This window comes from Sciurus vulgaris (assembly GCF_902686455.1).
Source record: "Sciurus vulgaris genome assembly, chromosome: 13".
Taxonomy (NCBI): Eukaryota; Metazoa; Chordata; class Mammalia; order Rodentia; family Sciuridae; genus Sciurus; species Sciurus vulgaris.
Genome location: NC_136474.1, coordinates 14535143 through 14556764, shown reverse-complemented (window position 1 = coordinate 14556764; position 21622 = coordinate 14535143). Strand labels below are relative to the sequence as shown.

The 21622-nt window shown below is 44.3% G+C and overlaps 1 protein-coding gene across 4 annotated transcripts in view; it reads left to right on the top strand.

Annotated features, from left to right (window-relative positions):
* SPIRE1 (spire type actin nucleation factor 1) overlaps positions 1–21622 on the top strand; it is a 145916-nt gene that overhangs the window by 76588 nt on the left and 47706 nt on the right. For all 4 annotated transcript variants that reach the window (XM_079108850.1, XM_079108852.1, XM_079108851.1 and 1 more), the window contains exons 4-5: positions 2373–2498; positions 21489–21566. In XM_079108850.1, coding sequence (XP_078964976.1) covers positions 2373–2498; positions 21489–21566 — 204 coding nt within the window. The remainder of the gene's footprint in view (positions 1–2372; positions 2499–21488; positions 21567–21622) is intronic.

Sequence of the window (21622 nt, the reverse complement as noted above, 5' to 3'; positions counted from 1 at the left end):
CTGTTTCTATGGATTGTACTCGCCTAAAACACTCGAGTTAAAAGACAAATATTTTTAGACTGCTCTAAATATACAAAATACAGCCATGTGTTGCTTACAGCAGCAATATTCATATATACAAGGACAAAGAAAACTTGAAAGTAAAAGGACAAAAAAAGATACACCATTCTAACCAAAAGAAAGCTATTATAGGTATTCTTTTCAGATGGACTGGACTTAAAATGCATTACTGTAGATGAAAAAGTACACTTAGTGATAGAAATTTGATTTACTAAGAAGTAGCAATTCTAAATTTGTGTGCACCTAATAACAGCCTATGAACAGTAGCATTAACAACATATTCACTTAAATAAAATTAAAATTGATAGAATTAAATGGAGAAATGGACAGATCCATGGTCCTTGAGGGAGGCATTGTACCTCTCACAGCATCCATCAAAGGTAGGGTGTGTGACTGTGGGAAGAACAGACTGACATCATAGGATGTGCCCCCAGGCACTGTGGAAAACATGTGCTGTTTAGGTTTGTGTGAAACAGTTACAAATTTGATCATTCCAGGACATGAAACAGGTCTTTCCAGATGTTCAGGGTTAAAATCACATTGACCAGTTTGTTGACTTTGCCTGGTAGAAAGCGGCCTGTGCCCTATAGAAACTGTACTTGGTGTTTGAACCTTGATCTTTTCCCAGGCTGGCAGGGTCTGGTGCTGAGCGGGTCAGCAAGCCACAGCTCCCAGCCAGCTGCGCGATGTCCACCACGCTCTTACTTTCTTCATGACGATTAGTAGAATTTATGGTTCACAGATCGACTGTTGAGTGTGGTGTGAGCAGGAGTCATTGCATGATTTTCAGGACCTTGCACTATTAAAAGCGTGCTGGGTGCTGTAGCGGGCATGCATCTGCTCTGGCCTTTCTAATGGGGCTCAGTGGTCCAGGCTTTGGCTGCACACTATCTTAGTTATTGTGGCTCTGCAGGAAGTCCTGATCCAAAGTTCTTCCCTACTGAGTGCTTCTCACCAAGAGGGGATGCATCCGACCCTGGGTTCCATCCAGCACCACAAAATGGAAAAAACCAGCCACCTAAGAAACCAGTCCCTCCATTCCTTCTGGCCCTGGCATCTCCATTTCCATCTTAGTACTCTTCAGTTGATAGCAATTATTAAAATTAATGACATGTTCCTTTTAGTAATTGAATTAATGTCAAATTTATTAAGGGAAAACTTATAACTATTTTTGTGTTTAACCCAGGGACACTTCACCACTGAGTTACATCTCTAGCCCTTTTTAGTTTTTGAGATAGGGTCTTGCTAAGTTGTTGATTCTGACCTTGAACTCGTGGTCTGCCTTGCCCCAGCCTCCTGAGTCATAGGAATTATAGGTGTGCACTACCATACCTGGCTCTTACATTTTTTTTTTTTTTTTTTTTTTTTGCGGTGCTGGGGATTGAACTCAGGGCCTTGTGCTTGCAAGGCAAACACTCTACCAACTGAGCTATATCCCCAGCCCTCTTGCAGCTTTTTAATGAAATGGAATACTTTAAAACATGGCTGTTGAATAAGGATATATAATTATTATAGAAAGATGGTTATTCCAGTGCATTGGACTCCTGGGAGATAACTTTGCAATTTAATAAAATAAATGGTGCATGTGCAATGAAGCCCACTATTATGTGTAATTACAATGCACCATTGAAAGATTTAAAAACAAATAAAGTGAATGGTATATGGTTTTTCTGAATTGCTCTGTGTAGCATTAAATGGTGTATTTTGCCCATAGGTGACCTCTGGGGGTCATGGGCTCTATAACGTCCAGGATAGCAGAACAGGCAGCATGAGTGGCCTCGTGCTGCCCTCTTCTCTGCTCCCCAGCACCCTCTCCTCTGGGTCCACTAACTTCTCTGACATTCTTTTTACTACATGTGAAGGTCAGCATGTACTAGAATGAGCCTGGACCTCAGAGCCAGGTAGCATTGTGATTGGATTCCTCTTCTCCCTCGGGAACTCTGACTGGGCAGGTTAACCTGACTTCTCTCGCTGTCAGCTTCCCTTACCACAAAAAGGGGACAAGTGAGGTCACATGGAACAGTAAATGATAATATGCTGCATGTGTGGCCCATCGGATTCAGGACCTGGCGTGATGACAGCTCATTAAACAGCAGCTGTTCAGATACTTGTGTTTTATCAGTAAATGGTAATTCCCTTTGTGGTCCCAGCTGAACTTTGACGTATGCCTGTGCGTGCCGTGGGGCGTCGGTTGTTCCTGGGTCCTTTCCGTCACAAGGAGGGTCGCCTTGCTGTGTGCAGGAGAGCGACCGCTAGGTGCGCAGTTTCTAAGTCCCAGAGCCCTGACTGCAGCCCACTGTTCTCTTCCGCAGCTGTGTGCCGCCCATCTCCCGGCCGAGTCGGAGGCACCGAATCATTACCAGGCAGTATGCCGCGCGCTGTTCGCAGAAACCATGGAGCTCCACACGTTTCTGACCAAAATCAAGAGTGCGAAGGAGGTGAGTGCTGCTGCTTGGGCTCACAGACATTGTGGGAGACCAGCCTGTGGTCCCAACGCTGTCTCCTAAGTGTTACCTAAGTGTCACCTAAGTGTCTGTCACCGTCCTGCTTTCTGGTGAGTACCGAAGATTGTTTAGGAAAGAAGCAACGTAGGCGTGATGGAATCTCTTCTCTTTACCTGTGGACAGCGTGAATCCACTTTACTTTCATGAAACAGGTTTTTGTAAAACTTCCTTCCTGGTGGGGAATAGAGATGCCAGGCTGGCTTCTCCAGCTTCCCGTGTACCTGCCCTTCACCCGTTCTTCCACTCTTTTCTTTTGTCCACTCTGAAACCTGGAGAGGACAAGGACTCTGAAAGGATGTGACCCTCACTTCTGGTTGGATTTGATGAAAGATTTAGTGGAAAAGTTAGAATTAATATTTGGATCCTAAAATCTTACTTTGTTTTTTTTTAATTGTTTATTAATGTCTGTGAGTTTAAAATATTGTTAAGTCCAAAGAGAATCATTCTACTTTATTTAGAATGTGAGTCACATCTTTTGTATTAGATGGTTGTGAAGATTCAGTGAGATCTTTTATAAAATGGCACAGCATCCAGGATCATTATAGGGAACAGATGCGTTATTTCAGTGCCTGAAGTACAGAATTCACCTAAGGCACTAGGCCAAGATTCACTATGCACGGTGTGGGGAGGGACATGTGTTAGATGCAGAAGCAAAGAAGGGAAAACTAACCTAGTTGCCAAGTAAGACATGGCCCTGGTAAAAAGGAGGTGAGTGTGTCTCAGTCACATCCTCCATAAGCTGCCCCTACCTGAATACGTCAGGTACCTGTGATGGAGAGCTCCAGGCTTCTTATATGCTCTAGCCAGGACGCTGCTTACAGTCTGGGTTTTCTTTCTTTCTTTCTGATAGGCCAGTGAGAAGCTATGCCTTTTTTTTTTTTTTTTTTAAGTTTATAAAATTGGACCCCAGAGGAAAGCCATCACCAGGGTGGAAAAAGGTGAACTGTACATTGTTTGGAGGATCATCATATGTGTCACGCTCAGCTTGGACAGGATCAGAGGAAACAGGATCCGTTACAGCTTCAAGTGAACCTGGGAAAACACCCTAAGCTCAGTTGTCTCAAGTAGTAGCAAGGTTAGGATTCAGGCCGTCCTCACCTGCTGGTTGCTTGAGGTTGAGGTTGCTCTCCTCAGAGCTTTAGCTTTTGGATATGAGTACAGTGCTGCAGAGTTCATGTGGCAAATTGGATAGCTACTAACATCTCCAGCACAGACGTTCTTACAGGCTGTTTCTGAGCACAAGGAAGAGTGTTAAGTATTTTTACCACTGTCCTCCTGTGAGCTTTTAAAGTCTTTTCTTGGCTCTTGATTAGAACTTGGCTTTTTCAGATATGCAAACACATTCTCAGAAAGAGGTTTAAGCACGATCAAAATCTACTTAAATCAGAAAACTCACAGTTGGAGCAGCATTGCTGAGTGCCTGTCCTGCAGGACCAGCCGGCCCTGGGGCTGCTCCTTCCACCCTGCTTCCCCACCCTCCTGCTCTGGATCCTGTGCTGATCTCCCTCTCAGTCTTGCCCATCTGCTCAGGCTCTTCTGGTGGTCAGCGTCCTCTGGAGGGATTTCATTGGTAAGGGAGAAACATAGCACTGTCCTGCCGCCCTCTGCTGCAGGGCTCTGCACCTAAACATTCCTTTCTCCTCGTAAAACCTGTGTTTGTCCCATGTTGGAGTCATGGCCCTGGTCCCGGCCCTGGCCCCGGCCCTGGCCCTGGCCCACTGCTGCCCGCACAGGTCTTCCATCTCCTCAGCTCTCTCCCATCTTCCATTTTTATCAGCCTTTCCAGCTACACTTCCTTTGGACTGGGCTCAATCACTTTCCAGTTCAGGTCTGCTGTCTCACCTCCATATGACAACAGTCTCCTAGGAGATGGCCCTCATCGCTGAAATCCTCTCCATTAAGTTCATTTTCCTCTTTGTTGATGGCTGGTTTTTATAGATCACAGAGTAACTGAGGAGTCCTGCTCTAGACCCAAATCCTCTGTGTCCCTGTGGCCCAGCACAGCAGGTGACAGGTGCGACCTGGAAGGCTTGTGGGCAGCCCGCTCCCCCCTGCCCCCCACCTTGGTGGCAGCCAGTGCCCTGTTGTTTTCTCCCGGTCACAGGGATTCGGAGCCTGTATGGGCAGAGGCTCATGGTGGTGTCCTCCTCTCTGACTCCACACTTCCTTTCCTGGCCCCTTCCTCTGCCCTCCTATGGGCCCCTCAAGAGCTTTTTGTCCAGTGTGCCTCAGCAGTGAGATGACTTCCCCTGCCTGTGCGACCTTGACCTGCCTCAGTGCCATCTGCGGGGAAGTAACAGGACAGGCAGCCAGCACTTCCTGCCTGGCCTCTCGCCTGCCCCATTGGAGGAGCAGCTGCTTGTTTCTTTGGCTGGTTGTCATGACACTCTGCTCTGACCCCGGAGACTTGCTTTCCTGGTTGACATGGCTCCCGTCCACTGTAGGGGACAGTTCAAGCTCATTGTGTTCGAGGCCTCCAGTGCACTTCACCTGCTCGCAGCTCCTTTGCAGCTCTGCCTTCTTGGGGTGCCCACTGTCCGACCAGAATCCTGAGCTGTCAGAGGGTACTGCTGTCGCGTGTGGGTGGCCCCTGCATGTTGGGCTCCCCATGTGTGTTCCGCTCCTGTCATGCTGCCCTCTTGCGCTTTCTGTTTGGCATCCTCACGACTCACAACTCCCTCTGCTGCCCTGCCTCCCTGTGTCCTCTCACTTCTCAGGCTCAGTGGTGGCCGTTTGCTTACATCCTTTAGTCCCATCTGGACCAGATGCCGCTTTGTGTTTGAGGTCATCACACCACATGGGGCACTTAGGAAACCCTCTAGAAATACTGGCTGAGCTGAAACCATTTGTATGTTTCTGTGTCTTCCCACAACCTTAAGGATTTCTCCTGGTGGAAAGGAGTGCGTTTTGAAAGCGCATTTGAAACATCTTGATCCCGTGGTCCTAGTGGACACGGGAACCCTGCGGGCTGCAGGTGAGGCCTTCCAGTGCTCTCACCATGCTGTAGGCTTGCGCTCCCGTCTGACAAGGCAAGCCATGGGGCACCAGCCTGCTGAGCCACGTAGCTACAGAGTTTGTGCTGCGCAGACTGCCTGTCAGCACTAAGGCTTCAGGAATGAAGTCTTATAGGGTCGGAGGCTGTCTTAGGACATAAAGCACATGATTTAGGAAAAAAGAAATGACAGAAATATTGAATAAAAAACAAGTAGGTTTTCTTTTGTAATGTATAAGGCAGTCTCAAAAGTGATAGAAAATTTTCATTGATGTTCAGTGGTTTTAACCTTTTCTTAAGAATGCTGAATTCATGCTACTAATAAAATATTATTTTTATATATATATATATATTTTTTTTTTTTTTTTTTTCTGGCAGTTGAAGAACCTTTATGGTGGGAAACAGAACAGCATAGATTTACAAATAGGCTGCCAGCATTTTTTGTGGGGAGGTGGGAAGCTGGGAAACAGTGTTTTCAGAACTTTTTCTTTCCTCATCTTAGATTGTGACTAGATTAATTTTAAAAACAAGACAAATTTCTCCCACAAATATATTCACTTACAATAGTTTGGTTACATGCTCTTCTGTATCAGCAGCAGTCATTTGGGGGCTCACTGTGTCCTGATCAGCTGGGATGCAAAGGGAAGGGAAGGGATCCTGCTTCTGTACCGGAGATGCTCAGAGTCTCATTGGGGAGATGACAAAGTAAATATTCACAAGGCAACATAGTAAATGTAGAATAGTCTTCAACACTGTTGGCGCAGGAAGCCAGCTGGATAATTGTCTTGATGACGCTGGAGTGTATTTCACAAAGAGGGAAACAAACAGGACCCGGATGTGGCTGAAAGGGGTATGGTCTCAGTAAGCCAACTCAACTATAAGCAGGTGTAAGTTCAAGAAAAGATTCTGGAGTCTTCTGGTTTGGCTCCATCCTTCATAACAAAGGTAGAGTTACCATGACTTTTTTAGGTGCACAGGATGATTCCACAAAACAGATCTGGTACTCCATCTCATCTTACAAGATGCCCTGAAGTCTTGAAGCACGTACTAAGAAAACTGCATCGGTTTGGCCAAGTGAAAACCAAAATCTAAGGCATAATTTATTAAAAAAAAAAAAAGAATTATAAATGCCAATTGATTTTTTAAAAAAATTTATTCTTATTGTAAACAAATGGGATACATGTTGTTTCTGCTTGTACATGGAGTAGCAGCATACCATTTGTGTAATCATACATTTACATAGAGTAATGATGTTTGATTCATTCCGTTATTTTTTCCTCCCCCCCACCCCTCCCACCCCTCTTTTTCCTCTATACAGTCCTTCCTTCCTCCATTCTTGCCCCCCTCCTACCCCCCATTATGTGTCATCATCTATATATTTTTTTGATTTTTTTTTTTCTGAGGATCTCAAATACTTAATGCATTTTAAGACTCAGACAGGGCTGGGGTTGTGACTCAGTGATAGAGTGCTTGCCTAGCACATGTGAGGCACTGGGTTCGATCCTCAGCACCACATTAAAAAAAAAAAAAAAAAGTTAAAAAAAAGAATCAGACAGTATTTTTAAGTGAAATTTTCAAAATAGCCTCAGATTAAACAAAATAAAAAAATAGATTATCAATGATCTTTCAAACTACCTTATATTAGTGTATACATAGGTGCATATTTTATGTAAATTGGGTAAAAATCATAGTATTAGAACATTTGAGCTCAGCCTGATAACATTCCTGATTTGATGATCCAAAAGTACATTAATCATATTAAATTCCTTATTTGTTAAATTGGCAATGATTAAAATATAAAATCTGTCATGCATAGAATGCTTTGAAGTGTCGGGATTTTAAAAATCGGTTTTCAGGTGCCACATTGTTCTATAAAATGGTGATGATGTTCTCATTTACTAAACATGGGTACTTTAAGCTTTTTCCTCTCATTTCTTGGTGCTGGAGATCTAGGTGGGGGGTTTTCTGTGTTGTTTTTGGTTTGCTGTTTGTGGTACTAGGAATCCAACCCAAGGGCTCTAACCACTGAGAGGCATCCCCAGACCTTTTCAATTGAACTTGCCATTCTCCTTCAGCCTCCTAAGTGCCTGGGATTGTAGGCGTGGCCACCATGCCTACAATCCTTATGGGTCCTTCATAAAGCACATTTCCTGGATTTTATCATTTATTTATTTAGAAAGTAAATTTGTTTCTATTTTGGTCTCTTTTTATGATATGACGTTCTTCTTAAATGACAAAGTCCTTTGAAGTTATTTTCTCAGTGATAGAAAAGACTTAGATGGGCCTGCTGTTGTCTCAGAAGCAGTTTGATGTCCTTGCAAGTAGGCAGGCATTACCATGCCTCGTGCCTCGCAGGCAGCTGGTGTCCTTATGTGTAAGTGCAGCTGGGTGCATGGAGCACCCCAGTTCAGAACCCTACTGTCAAGTCAGAGGAGTGGTAGTTTGTTTTCATCTGCTGCTGTCAGGGTAATTTTTTTTTTTTTTTTATCATCAGTGCCTGGTTTTGTTACTGTTAGGTGAAATCATCAGTCCCTGCTACTTTCCTGTCTGCGTTCAGAACTCTCTGGCGTGGCCTCTCTTGCTGGCTTCTCAGAACACGCTCATGACTTTTACTTTGCAAATGAGTGAAGCGAGCCTTGGGGAGATGAGAGGTTCACATGGATGTAAATTCTCTGCACCACTAACACCAGTATCTCCATCCCTGTCCCATGGTTCCGTCTAGCCATGTGCCCTGGCCTTTCCCACTGTTTTCCCATGAGAAGTTGCAGGCAGTACATTGTATTGGAATGAAACTTGAGAGTTCCTGGAGGGCAGAGGTGGATACTTTGATGTAGACTCTGGAGCAGGCTAGGAAAGAAGAAGGTGTGAGCTGGAGAGAACAGAATTTGGTGGTGGGAGAGACAGGTGGCACCGACCTGTCTGCGTAGGTGGGTGGGGGGAGGGACAGATCATGTTAAGCTTAGGTATGAAGTAAGAGAGAGATTTGAAATGGGAAGATGGAGTGTTACAGAATTGTCAGTCACAGAGATAAAGTGATGTTAAAACTAGAAGGAATTGGTATCGTGTTCCTGGTATTCTCTTACCATTGCTGCCTGCACCTTAAGATGCAGTGTGGCTGCCCTCCATCCCCCCATGCTCCAGCAAAAACCTGTTGCATAGAAGTTTATGATAGTAGGGGCAAATTGTTGTATCAGAGAAGTACATCTCTCAGATAGAATCATTTTGAAAGAAAAATCTTTTTAAAGCAAGTAACTTGTTTTTTTTTTTTCATTTATTTTATAATTTAACATGTGTATATTAACATGGGTGCTTTTAAAGAGGTCCTTTATTATTGAATCATATTCTGCTTCTCTATATTAATGTGACCATTTAGGTCAATATATATATATATATATATATATATATATATATATACAAAATGTGACACAATAGCCTGTGCTCGAATTCTGTTCATCCTCTTTAAAAGCAGGGAGAGGGCATTGCCCTGCTGTTTCCTCATGATCATAGAAATCTGTGCACAGAGTTCAATTCTTGCATCTACATCTTGGTTGTGTTCATTCAGCAGCCTTTTCCTTACTTTTGTATTAGTTTTTTTTTTTTTCTTCTTCTTCTTCTTCTCTTTGTGGTGCTGGGATCTAACCCAGGGCCTCTGGCTTGCTAGTCAAGAACTCTACCACTGAGCCATGTCCCACCTTTGATTCAGTCTTATTGTGTAAGCAAAGTGTATACATAAAAGCATTTTAAGTACAAGCCCAGTAAAATTTGTTATGAGATTATTAATTACAATTTTACAGTATATTTTAAATTTGAGATAGACTTTACAGAAAGTCTTTTAGTGTTGTAGGTGTTTTAATCAAATTTCAGTATGCTGCAGATCTTTTAAAAAGTAGATTTAACTTTTTAAATTGGTGACTGACTATAACATTCAGTAGACATCAGTACTAGATTGATGCCAGTAGGGACTAAAAATAAAATTTTTTATTTTATAATCTAGTGGTAGAAAAATCCTTATGAAGAAGAAATTCCTCATAGAGTAATAAAAGTCATGAATGAATGAACAGTGAAAATAACTGAGCATCACGCAGCATTACCTGCCCTTTTTATTGTAGGGGGACTTCACAGGCATGTTCCATGTCGGGGTTTGTGGGTCGTGTACTCCGCCTGGTGGGAGTATCTGCCCTGGCTGTGGCTTGCACCATGCACATAACACCAAGCTGAGGGTGTTCCAGACATTTGGGCATTTGAGAGGCGAGATGTCTAAGATAGTCAGACTTTCTTAGGTTTCTTTGGGGCTGGCTATTCAGGTGTGGATTGTCCTTGTCATTAGCTGAGTAAGTTGATCTTTGATCTTTGATGATCACTGATGTCCCTCAGTGTGGTGACATCTGTGGTGCTTAATTAGTTTCTCGTTGACATCTTAACCTCCTCTGCTGAATTCTTTATTCATCCCCGTTCACTTAAGATTTTTCACTCATATCCTTCAAGCCTCCACTACAAAGGCACCTCAGGCCACCCCATCACACCTCCTCCTATTTGGCTCACACTGCCCTTTTCTGTTTAAGCCACAGTGCCCTGTTGCTTGTTTGTCTGGCAGCTGTCACAGTGGACAGGTGTTTTCTTGGTCTCTCTCATGTTCTTCTGTGAACGTCAGTGAATGGGGTGTCCTTGAGGACAGGTGCCTTTCTGCCTGATTCTGCAGCTGTGGTTTCAATGTAGGCCGGCTGAGAGGATCTGCTGCTCGGGTGTCCTGGATTCCTTCTCACCTCTACGCCCGCCTCCTACTGGGGTCCAGAGCATGCAGCCTCCTCTGGTCCTCACTGTGCCCACCTGACCTCAGGCCAAGGTTGGTGTTGCTCACCTGGGCTGCTTCGTGCAGTCTGTCCCGGCGTCAGTCCACGCCTCAGTGTTTACAGGTGGGAACTGTGAAGAGCTTTGGGGCGCAGGCCCCACTCCCGGCCAGCCCGTTTCCCCTCTGAAGGCTCTTCCTTCATCCTCCCCTCTGCTGCTTCTGCCTGTTTGTGTCTCTGGCACCAGTGCCCAGGGCTTCCGCACCTGAAACCTCCCTGTCCCTCTTCACTCACTCATAAAATGCCTGCTTCTCCTTAAGACCTAGGTCAGATGTCCACTATGCTGAAGTTCTTTCTGTGTCCAGAGGTGATTCTTTGTCCAATTAGTCTGCAGAGGACCTGACTCTGTCTCCTCCCTGTCACCTCCCACATGTGTGTGCTGACTGCTGTACAGACCTCCTCCCTGGACTGTGGGCTGCAGAAGAGAAAGGTCTTTTCCTATTGTCAGAGTCCGTAATTGAGACCCAAGACAAAGTCTCACACAGTCTGTTTAGATGTTTCCCTTGCTGCTTCCTCAGCTTAGGGTAATACTAGAACCTTTGTCAATGAAACTGGCTTTTTTTTTGTACCAAATTATTCCATTTTGAAGAGGGTCAGCCCTAAATGTTAGCAGAATGGGTAGGAGCCAGAAGGCAGCCTCAGAAAACCTGAACTGCTGATCACACCTGGTCCTGCTGGACAAGGCCAACCCCTCATGTTCATCTGGCTGTCCATGTTGGGAGGCTGAAGGGTTAGGGGAGATTGAATACCTTACTTGATTTTTATTAATTTTTAAAAGATTTTTATGGCAGGGCAGTTTACATGCCCCAAAGCCCTGTGCAGCAGCTGAGAGCGCAGACAGCCCACACAGCGGTCACTTAAAGCCCTGTCGTCATAAGCCCTGAATATCTTGCTCCTTGCTTATGTTAGCCCTTAATCCCGTGATATTCCTGTTAATTGGGTAGTGTTACCCTTTGCCTCCCACTTCTTTGTATAGATAGGAAAACCCAAGTATGGTTTAATAAACGAATAAGTTAGCTGCTGAGGATGATGGAATTAGATCAACCATGCTTTTTAATTTTTTTAAAAAATAACAAGTAACGAAACACCTGAGATAGCAGGTCAGGATGTGAAATACTTGGCTGAAAGTCTCAGTATAGGAGAAACAGTGAAGAAACTGGGGATTTTGGTGTAGAATTGGAAGAGTGTAATAACCATTTCTAGATATCAGAAATGCTAGTGAGTAAAGAAGTACTACATTTAAGAAGAACCAGGACCTCAAGGCAGAATTAATTCGTTTGTGTAACAGCTATTCGGTGGTGTGCGTAACAGATGCTGCTGCAGCAGCAACCAGATTGCTGCCATACTTACGCTGTTCCAGCTGCCACTCCGAGACGTGTGCCTTAATCTGTTGAGTCCTAACAACAAGCCATTATTAAGTGCTGTTACTGGTGTTTTCCCCCTTGGGGAGTAGACTGGTGAACAAGGTTATGTTAGCTTTTTGTCGCTGTAATCAGACTACCTGACAAGGATGACTTAGAGGAGGAAGTTTATTTGGCTCTCAGTTTCAGAGGTCTCAGTCCATAGATGGCCAACTCCCTTGCTCTGGGCCCCAGGTCAGGTAGCACATCATGGTGGGAGGGTGAGGTTGAAGAAAACTGCTCAGTTCCTGGCACCTGGCAGCAGAGCCACAGGGCTGTAGGCAAGATGCACCCTGCCAGGGTTTCTCCCAGAGACCCTACTCCTCCAGCCATGCCCAACCTGCCTATGGCTCCCTCTCAGTCAGCCTATTCAAACTAGGTTGGACCAACTAGGATACAGCTCTCACAGTCTGGTCCTTTCACCTCTGCATGTTCCTGCATTAACACAGGGACTTCTGGAGGATTCCTCATGTCCTAAGCATAATAAGAGTGAATGGGTTTCTGCCCTCAGAAAACTTCTAGCTGAGTAAGGCTGACAGTCTCAGAGCAGCCATCCCAGAATAGAGTGAGAAGACTGATGAGTATATACAAGGTACTGAGGATGCATCTAAGAGCATCTAATCCAGGCCAGGGGGACCAGTGCCACCGCAGAAGTGACTCTGAGCTGAAGCCCAAATGCTGAGCAAAATGGTGGATGGAAACAGCCATGTGAAGGCCCAAAGGCAGGCTGGGGAGAAGGCAGTGTAAGATGGCAGGGAAGAAAAAGGCAGACCTGTTCAGCAGTGGAACCACTGTCTTAGGAGGAACATCCCAGGAGGCTGCTCCGGGCACCTGACGGGGGAGGAGTTGAAGGGCCAGACTTCCTGCCCACTCATGCTCTGAGTGCCCTCTTCAGGAACCAGAGCAAGTCTGTGGCCTTCAGCACTCTGAGCCCACTGCCGTGCTGCTTCCTTCCTTCATTAGTCATGGAACACGTCTGTGCAGCAGGCACTGAGCTTCTGAGCACATGCAGGTCACCAGGACTTGCGTTCAAGTGACAAAATGACCCTCAAAACGAGCAAGTCATGCCCAGAAACATGAACTAGCGTCCCAGGGAAGGTCCTCTCTCATTCTGTCAATGACCAGATGGAGAACAGTTCAGTTATGAGGTACAGTTAGCTTTTAGTCATTCAGTCTTCTCGATATGGAACTCCTTTGTCTTAACAATAGTTTTGTTTTAAAATAGAAACCCTGGTAAACATGTGTCCGGACAAAGGTGGATGTGTGAGGACCCAAGCTCCTATTTGCAGCGTTAGGTCAGGGCTGGAATAGTGTGCCCAGGCCGGTACCCAGAGACCTCATGGAAAGGGGCTGCACTTGAGAGACAGCTCCGGGAGCCCAGAGGAGGGGAAAGTCAGGGATTGCTTCCATTTTCTCTGTGTTCTCTCCTGATTTCTTATTTGCTTTTTTGGAAAATTCTGAAGTACCCAGTGGCTTGGGAGGCTGAGGCAGGAGGATTGTTAAGTTCAAGGCCAGTCTCAGCTACTTAGTGAGGCCCTCAACAGGACCCTGTCTCACACTAAAATATTTAAAAAAACAGGGGGGCTGGGGATGTGGCTCAGAGGTTAAGTGCCCCTGGGTTCAATTCTTAGTATCAAAAAAGAAAAAGAAAATTGGTAGCAACTTAGATGGAAAGCCAGAATCTGAATTTGGGTCTGTTAGCCTTTGGCCCACAATTCTTGGTCATGTAGCTCTGGTGAAAGGGCCCTGGAATAGCAGCTTCCCTGTCTTCCTTCAAGTTTCCCATCCCCTTTTTCATCTGGATAGTTGTCTGCCATGAAATGATCTTAACCCCTTAGAGAATGGAAAGAACATTAATGAACAAGTTTTAACAAAGAAGCAAAGAGCAAGCACTCTACCAGCACCTGAGAACTGGATCCACGACTAAGAGTGAGCTGGAGAGAAACTCCCGGGATCTAGGAATCCTGGTTTTGCCTGGTGTCCAGACTTGGGATCATTTTCAGTAGCAGAGTTCGCTTCATCTGAGATAAGCTTACAATCTCAACATTTTTTCATAACCCAAAAGTTATATGATGGTTTCATAATGAACATGCACTGTGACTAGATTACGTCTACCTTGTGATTTTAAATTTGCTCTCTAAAATGCACATATTTCTATTGTTTGACCATGTACCTATTTTGTATTGCATTTTATTTAAAAAGTTATGATTACTTGGCATTTCTAACCCTGTCCCTTTTAAGGAAAAGGTCCAGATTTAAAAATTTTTAAACAATTTTTTTAAGTTGTAGATGGACACAATACCTTTATTTTATTTATTTTTATGTGGTGCTGAGAATCGATCCTAGTGCCTTATAAATGTGAGGCAAGCGCTCTGCCACTGAGCCACGACCCAGCCCCTAAATCCTCCTCCTTACCCAGGTTCATTTCACTTTTGTCTTCTTTTCAGGTAACTCTTCAGTAACCCATTTTGATTGAACAACTTTATAAAGCTGATGGAATTTTGACCATTTCAGCAATGTTTATTAAGCATCCTTATTTTCACTATACCCAGGATTTCATTTGAATTACTAAGTAGGTTTATTATTCTGTCCCCACCCAGACCCCGCATAAAAGCTTAAAGTGAACTTCTTGCCTATAATTCTCTTAAACAAATGAAATAACATGTGTTGAATTAAATATTGATTTTTAAAATTCTTATCACAAAAATGATTTTTAAATTTCTTCTTGCCTTTATTTAAATTCATTTCTATGTAATTATCACAATAAATTTTTTTTAATGCAAATTTAAAATTTTTTAGTATTAGGCATCGTGTAATTCTGCACAGTTCTGCTTGAATTTTAAGCAAGTGTTTTCATAAGGATGTATATTTTTTAAATATTATTTTAGCTATTTTGGTTTTAAATTTAAAAATTTAAAAAATTTAAAAAGTACAAGTTAGGTCATAACAATTTTAGTATGAAAAACAATATTATTCGTTTTCACCTTCCATTCCGTTATACTGAGAATTGAGTTGAATTTTTTTGTCTTTCATTTCTCAGAATGTTTTAAAAGTTGTCCAGAGGAAGAAAACATTTTCCCCCTTTACCAGTGCTACTGGCTACAGCTATTTAAGTAATATTATTCTAGCGGGTGCAGTGGCACTTGCTGCAGCCCCAGCGACTCCAGAGGATTGCAACTTTAAGGCCAGCAAACTGCCACCCCCTCAAGAAAAAAGAGATGGAGGGATGGAAAGTATTTACATTTGATTTTTTTCCCCAACCAGTTTGCAGATTATAAAATATGGTTATAAAATTTAAAAATCAGACAAAACCCATTTCATAACAACTTAGTTAATTAACTTAAAAAATGCTCCCCTAACGACAGAAGGTACTTTCTACATGCATATACATTATTCCATTTGTAGTAAGATTATTTTGGCATTAGGTATTGAATCCAGGAGCACTTAACCATTGAGCCACATCCCCAGCCCTTTTTATTTTAATTTTTAAATTTTGAGACATGGTTTCTCTAAGTTGCCTGGGGCCTCTCTAAGTTGCTGAGTCTGGCTTTGAACTTGGGATCCTTGTTTCAGCCTCCTAAGTCGCTGGGATTATAGGTGTGTGCCACTAAAATAATATTATTTTAGTAATAGTTTTATTTAAGATAAATGGAGCTCAAACATTTCATCATGAAGTTAAGCTTTCTTGCACACGACTGATTGAAATAATATGTGTAAATTACTTAATAGTTTCTCAGTAGTTCCTCTGTGTATTAAAAATATACTCATATAATCTTTAAAAAATTGTAATGAGCCACAGTTATTTCCAATTCATCTCCTTACCCTATAATTTCAGTGTATAGTTAAATATTTGTATCTAAAGATAAAGTGACTAATTTGGGCATTTAAAGTCATTCTTCTGTCCTCAGATCTTATTAAAAGAGAATTTTAAAACAAAGTCACAGGAGAATTGTTTAATCATTTGGAAAATCAGGACATTAGAAGAATGCTGCTTTCATTTATTTTTTAAAAATTGGGGGCAGTACTGAGGATTGAAGCCAGGGCCTCCCACGTGCTGGCCGATATTGTTACCACTGGCCCCAGCCCTCCACCTCTTATCAACCAGTGGCCTATGGAGGCCTGCCACAGGGCAGATCACACCTTACCCCAAACGAGAGAGACACCTGCTGGTGGCGTGGTTCCTGTAGACCCGAAAAGGCGAAGCCCCAGGCCCAGGCCCCACCCTCGAGCCGGAGTGCAGCAGTATCGTCCTCACGCTGCTGCCGGCCTGCCCTCCCATTTCCAGCACCCCCAGTGACACAAACCTGCGGCATTTAAGTGGCTGGAAATTCCTCGCTAGACTCTACTAAGGTGGTTTAATCTCTCCAAGTGGTGAACATGTCACTTTCGATAGACAGAATTCACCACTGGATGCCTGCTTGTGAGTTGGCCATGTTCACTTTAGTTAGGCCCTCTATCATCTGTGACTTTCAGGGTCCTTGTCACCGCCTGCCTCTGTCTGATTTATTTCCGTCTTGTGGGATGTTTGCCACGTCAGCAGTCTCACATCACCCTCCTTTCTCATCACTGCCATCCCTGTGCAAGACTGTGGAAGGGCTCCTCCAAGGGCCCGTTGCACAGGGGAGGTGACATGTAGTTTTAAGTGGTTAACAGTGTGGAAAAAACAGTGATTTTTTTAAATGGAGATCTAATCAAAAAGGGAGACACATGTGAGCTGACATCGAACCTTCACAAACGAATTAAAATTATTCTCTGAGTGTTTGACAGACTTGTGAGTCACAGGGTAGATTTTGTTTGTTTACACTTTAAGATGCCAGGAACTAGAGTGTTGGCATGGAGCAATCCTAATTGCCATCTTGACATGGTTATGTCAGGAATGGGGAGACTTAATTACCATGTGGGTGCTCCCAATTAGAGCTTTCTCACCATATTCTAGGCACAGGTTGGCATCTGTGATTACATTTGTGCAAGCAAATAAAAAAGAATTTCATTCACAAACTGAAATAGAATTCACAGAAGCTTGTCTCTAAAACTGGACAAATCTGTAATTGACAAGTAGCTCATTTGTTTTTCTGTGAACTAGAAAACCCAAGCTTCTAAATCACATATGTGATCAAACTTGTTCAATTATAGTATTTACAGATTCTCAACTATTTTACCTTGATTTGTTGCTGAGCCAGGATTTGGATTTCATGAAGAAGCTGGAGAGAGGTATCATTTGGTAAAACAAACTCAAAAAGAGTAAAGTGCAATCAGATCCTCATGGATATCCATTGGCTTATCACACCTACTGTCTCCTAGATGCCTACTATGAGCAGGGCTGCATTCTTCTCTGTTATATTATATTAACAAAATCCTACAATCAGTTATTATTATCTGCATTTCACAGATGAAGATGAGCCATTGAATACCATACCCAAAATCACACAGCAGGAAAGTTTCTGAGTTACCTAAGTGTTCTGATCAGAAAAATAAGAACCTGACATTCTTAGATCATTCATTGAAATTATCATCAGTATTATAAAGAATAGATGGGTTTTCTTAGTAGCAGGGAGTTAGGAATTTGACCCCAGCCCAGACAGGCAGAGACATGTGCAGGCCTATGTTCAGTCAGGGTGTTGGAGAGCCGTAGGTGAGGTCAAGTAGGAAGGGGCCATGTTTGGCAGCTTTGGAACACAAGTTTGTATTAGCTGGTTGCTGCTCCTCGGGCTCGTCCACCAGAGAAGCACAAACTGCTCTTGTACGTGTGGGGATGTATTCTGTCACAACTTTCAGTTGCAAATGATAGAATCGCACTCAAAATAGCGTAGGAAAGGTAGGGGAGGAGGTAGGTGGTCGAATAACGGGGACCTTCAGGGGTACAGTAGCTTTAGGCACAGCTCTCATTAGGAACGGGCTCTCCCACCCATTTCCCAGGAAAGGCAGGAGACTGCTTGCCCTGCAGCCCTAAACATGTCCTCTCAGGCCATGTGACTCCAGTGGAAATTCATTTGTTATTTGGGGCAAAAAGTCTTGGAGATACACTGTCTTGGGAACCCGTCACAGTGATGGTCTGTCGTGTCCTCACCTGGCGAGTAGGGTAGGGGATGAGGTGCTGGCACTGGACCAGCTCTGCTCCACCATAGGAAGAGGGCCTTTGACAAAGGAAGGAGCAGGACAGTTTCTAGGCCCAAGGAACAGCTGACCTTGAAGGGATATGTAGTCCAGTTCAAGTCATGATCTCCTTGAAATTCATAAAACTGTGACTACTGTGTCTATAATAATGATCTTTAAATGTCCTGTGTTACAGATTGAGTTTCCCCAGGAAGTAGACTCTGAGGGTGAAATCTGAATTCAGGAGGTTTATGAGGAATGCTCTGGGGACCCTGAGGAGTGCTGGAGCAGGATTGAGCACACAGGTCACAGGTGCAGTGGAGGCCCAGCTGACCCACCAGAAGCTGGGGCGCTCCTAGGAGATGTCCCAGATTGAAGCCGGGGGCCTGACCTTTGTACATCCACACAGGCAGGACAGGTGTGGGCTGCCCCAGGGAGGATGGCCTCCCTTTGATGAGGACATTTCTGGGAGAGGGAGGGAGTGAAGAGCAGAGTCTCTGCAGATAGTGGAGGAGATTTCCGTACCAAAATGGAGGGCGGTTTTACTGCAGCTTCCGTTGCTTCATCTTGTAGTAAAATTAACTCCAGGAAATGTGTTAGGTTTTCTGTCATTTTTAATGCTCTCCTGCATGTCCCTGTGCTGTTGACCAGAAGGTACCAGTTTGAGGGTGCCAGCAGTGGTGCTGGGACCCGTCACAGGGGAGTGAGCAGGTAGACGCAGTGGGGAAGAAACCAGAGCACAGGAGCGACTCAGGCCTGGAGCGATCACTAGGAGTCCAGAAAGGAGAGTGCACCTCGCCAGAGGCCTCCTAGCCCCATCACCTGTCTGATCCTGGAGACCTCTGGAGGGTGGTCAGAGGCATCCAGGCCTGTAAAGGTTCGCGCCCAGTTCCAGCCCTTTCCACTGTCCTTCTGCTGGGTTAGAGGTCGTTGGCACTGGTATGTGCTGTGCCTTCAGCCCAGGTGATGGGAGAACTAGAACTTGGAGCCAGAACTCCGTTCCAGCTGGACAGGAGGGGCTGAGCTGCTGCTGTGTGTGGAGAGCAGCCGCCAGAGCCACCAGAGCAGTGTGGCTGCTTGGGCTTGGCTGGCTCGGGCAGAGGGTCTCAGCTGGCTTGTTTTGATGCTGCTTGAGCCTGTTGACCTGCTGAAACTGTGATTGCTTCATTTCTTCAGTCAGGTGTTAGGAATGGTTCTTCTTCCTTTTAATTTTGACTGAGGGCAGTTCCCGGAGAGGAAGGAAGTGATGCCTCTGCGGACTGAGTGGGACACCTAGGCATGTAACCTGAGCGCGGACGGTCTTCCTGAGCTGGAGAGCACTTCCCCTGGAGATTCTGAACTGAAAGGAGAAAATGCAGATTCCCTTCTGAATAATTTTCCCTCTGATTGAGCTTCCGCTTATTAAAGGTGACTTTTACTAATGAGCTATGAAAAGATATAAGCATTTAAACATTCTTGGTTGAAAGTGTCTTAATTCACCTAGGAACAAATACATACTAAATGCCAGTTGTGTGCAAGGCCTGTCAGTGAACAAGATGTGTGAAAGTGGCTTCTCTCACTCAGGGAGGCCAACAGTAGACACTGTCGTGAGTAAGTCGTGCACTCTTAGAAGTCAGTCGTGCTCTGAAAGAGATGTAGACCAGGGGAAATGACAGTGGCCAGGGATCTGGCTTGGAGTTTGGTCAGGGAGTCCCCATTACGAAGGTGACATCTGAGCAAGGATGCGAAGGACATGAGAGTTGGCTCTGTGGGGTCCATTGGAGCCATCTGGGAGGAGGTGGCAGTGCAGCCTCAGGGCTGAGTGGGGAGGAGGAGCGGGGGAGCCAGGTACTCTGGGCTCCCGTGGCACATGGGTGGCTGCGTCTGGGCACCTGGGGCAGTTCACCTGGAGTCCCTTTTCTCTCACTATTTTAATTGTAAAACAAAAAACTTGAGGAAAGGCTTTTAGTCAAAAGAACAATGTACACTCTGTCATTTATTCTTTTGAATGGAGCCTGGATCCCAACACCAGAGCAACAAAGTACACTCAGCAGATCCCTCCTGTTTGGTCTCTTCCCAGTCAGTTCTGATTTGGACACTTTGTGAGGAGTCTGGACTTGGGTTGAACACTACAGTTGCAAATCATCAGAAATTTTTTAAAAGATATCTGATCCCTATCAAAACAAATCAGGGTTTTTGGATATCAGAAATATTGTGTATGCCAGTTTGACACATCTAAAAAGGTAGAAATGGTGGAGTCCTAACTTAGTAATAATGATTACAACTCAGATTGCATGTAAGGCCACTTTCTGCAAAGACCAGTTACAAGTCATAAATTCTATTCTCTTTCCTTACATCATATCAAATTTCATAAATATTCATGAATGTTGATTTTAGCAAAATAAAGTAGAACTTCATCCAGTTGTTCTGAGGGTTGTCCAAGACATTTTGGGTGGGCTAGGGAATTGTTGGTTGCCTGGAGGGATGCTCTTATCATAGCCGGGTGAGGCCGTGTATCCTACTCAGTCTGAGAGCCTGGGGCCATGGCTACCTGCTCAGGCCTGCAGGGAGACTTCAGGTGTCTAGTCTGTCAGAGCCCCAGTTCCCCTCAGCCTGGGCTGTGGTAGGGGTTAGTGGTGGTTGCCTGAAGGCTTGGCAACTTGTTTACTATGGCCCTACCACTCTATGTGGGTAAGACCAGCATTGAGAAAGAGCCCAGATCCAGATGAGTGGGAGGGCCCAGAGGGGTGGCACAGAGAGAAGTCCAGATGTGCATGTTTTGGGGTTGCTTTCCTCCAAAGAATATACATGCCGTCTCTGCTTAATCTGTATTTAATTGATTGTATTTTAAGATTTGATATATACTGTGATTTATTATACTTGGAAGGTATGGGGAGCTATCCTGGGGGCCTTCTCTGTGCTAGCCAGCATGCCAGTAATTTACTGCAGCAGGTGATTTTCTCACAACTTGGTGAGGGAGGTAGTGGTGTTTTCTATTTATAAGAGGGCCAAAGTGGGTAACTTAGACAAGACCAGAGACCCAAGGAGTGTCAGGGATCCTGTCATTTTGTCTCAAACAGGAAGCTTGACTTGGCTTTTAAAAATAATAGTGTAAACAAATTCTGAAATAACCAGAAATACTTTTTTTTTCTAATTTTTTTTCCTGGGGAGAGAAGAAATAATGCATTATTTACACTCCGTTTTCCCTGAGTGTTCCAAGTAATTCCGTGTCTTCCTGCATTAGCACTCCTTCATGTTATTGAGGACAAAGAAGCAGGTGGTGTGATCTGCCTTTACAGAAGGCAATAGAGAGGTTGGGAAGCTAAGAATAAATGGTTTAGAAATGTTTCATTTGTATTCTCATATAAAACAAGTTAGATCTCATATGGCCATTGCTTAGATGTTGCCAGTTAGCGAGGTGACTGTCGGGAGGTCACCGTGTGCTGCCTGGTCATTCCTCTTGCCTGTGTCCGTTTTCATGGACTTCACAGAGGCGCAGATGCGCATTTTCGTCCACAGTAATGCTTCTGTATTTCGTCTGATCTGTTAGATGTTTTAATTTGAGAAGGCAGCCTCGTGAAATTTTCATGCCTCTTTTTACTTTAACTGATAGAATCTTAAGAAGATTCAAGAAATGGAAAAGGGTGACGAATCCAGCTCAGAGCTAGAAGAGCTGAAAAATGCTGACTGGGTAAGAGAGCGTGATACACTTTCTGATCAGGTAGTGTCTAAAAATGGTGTGACTTT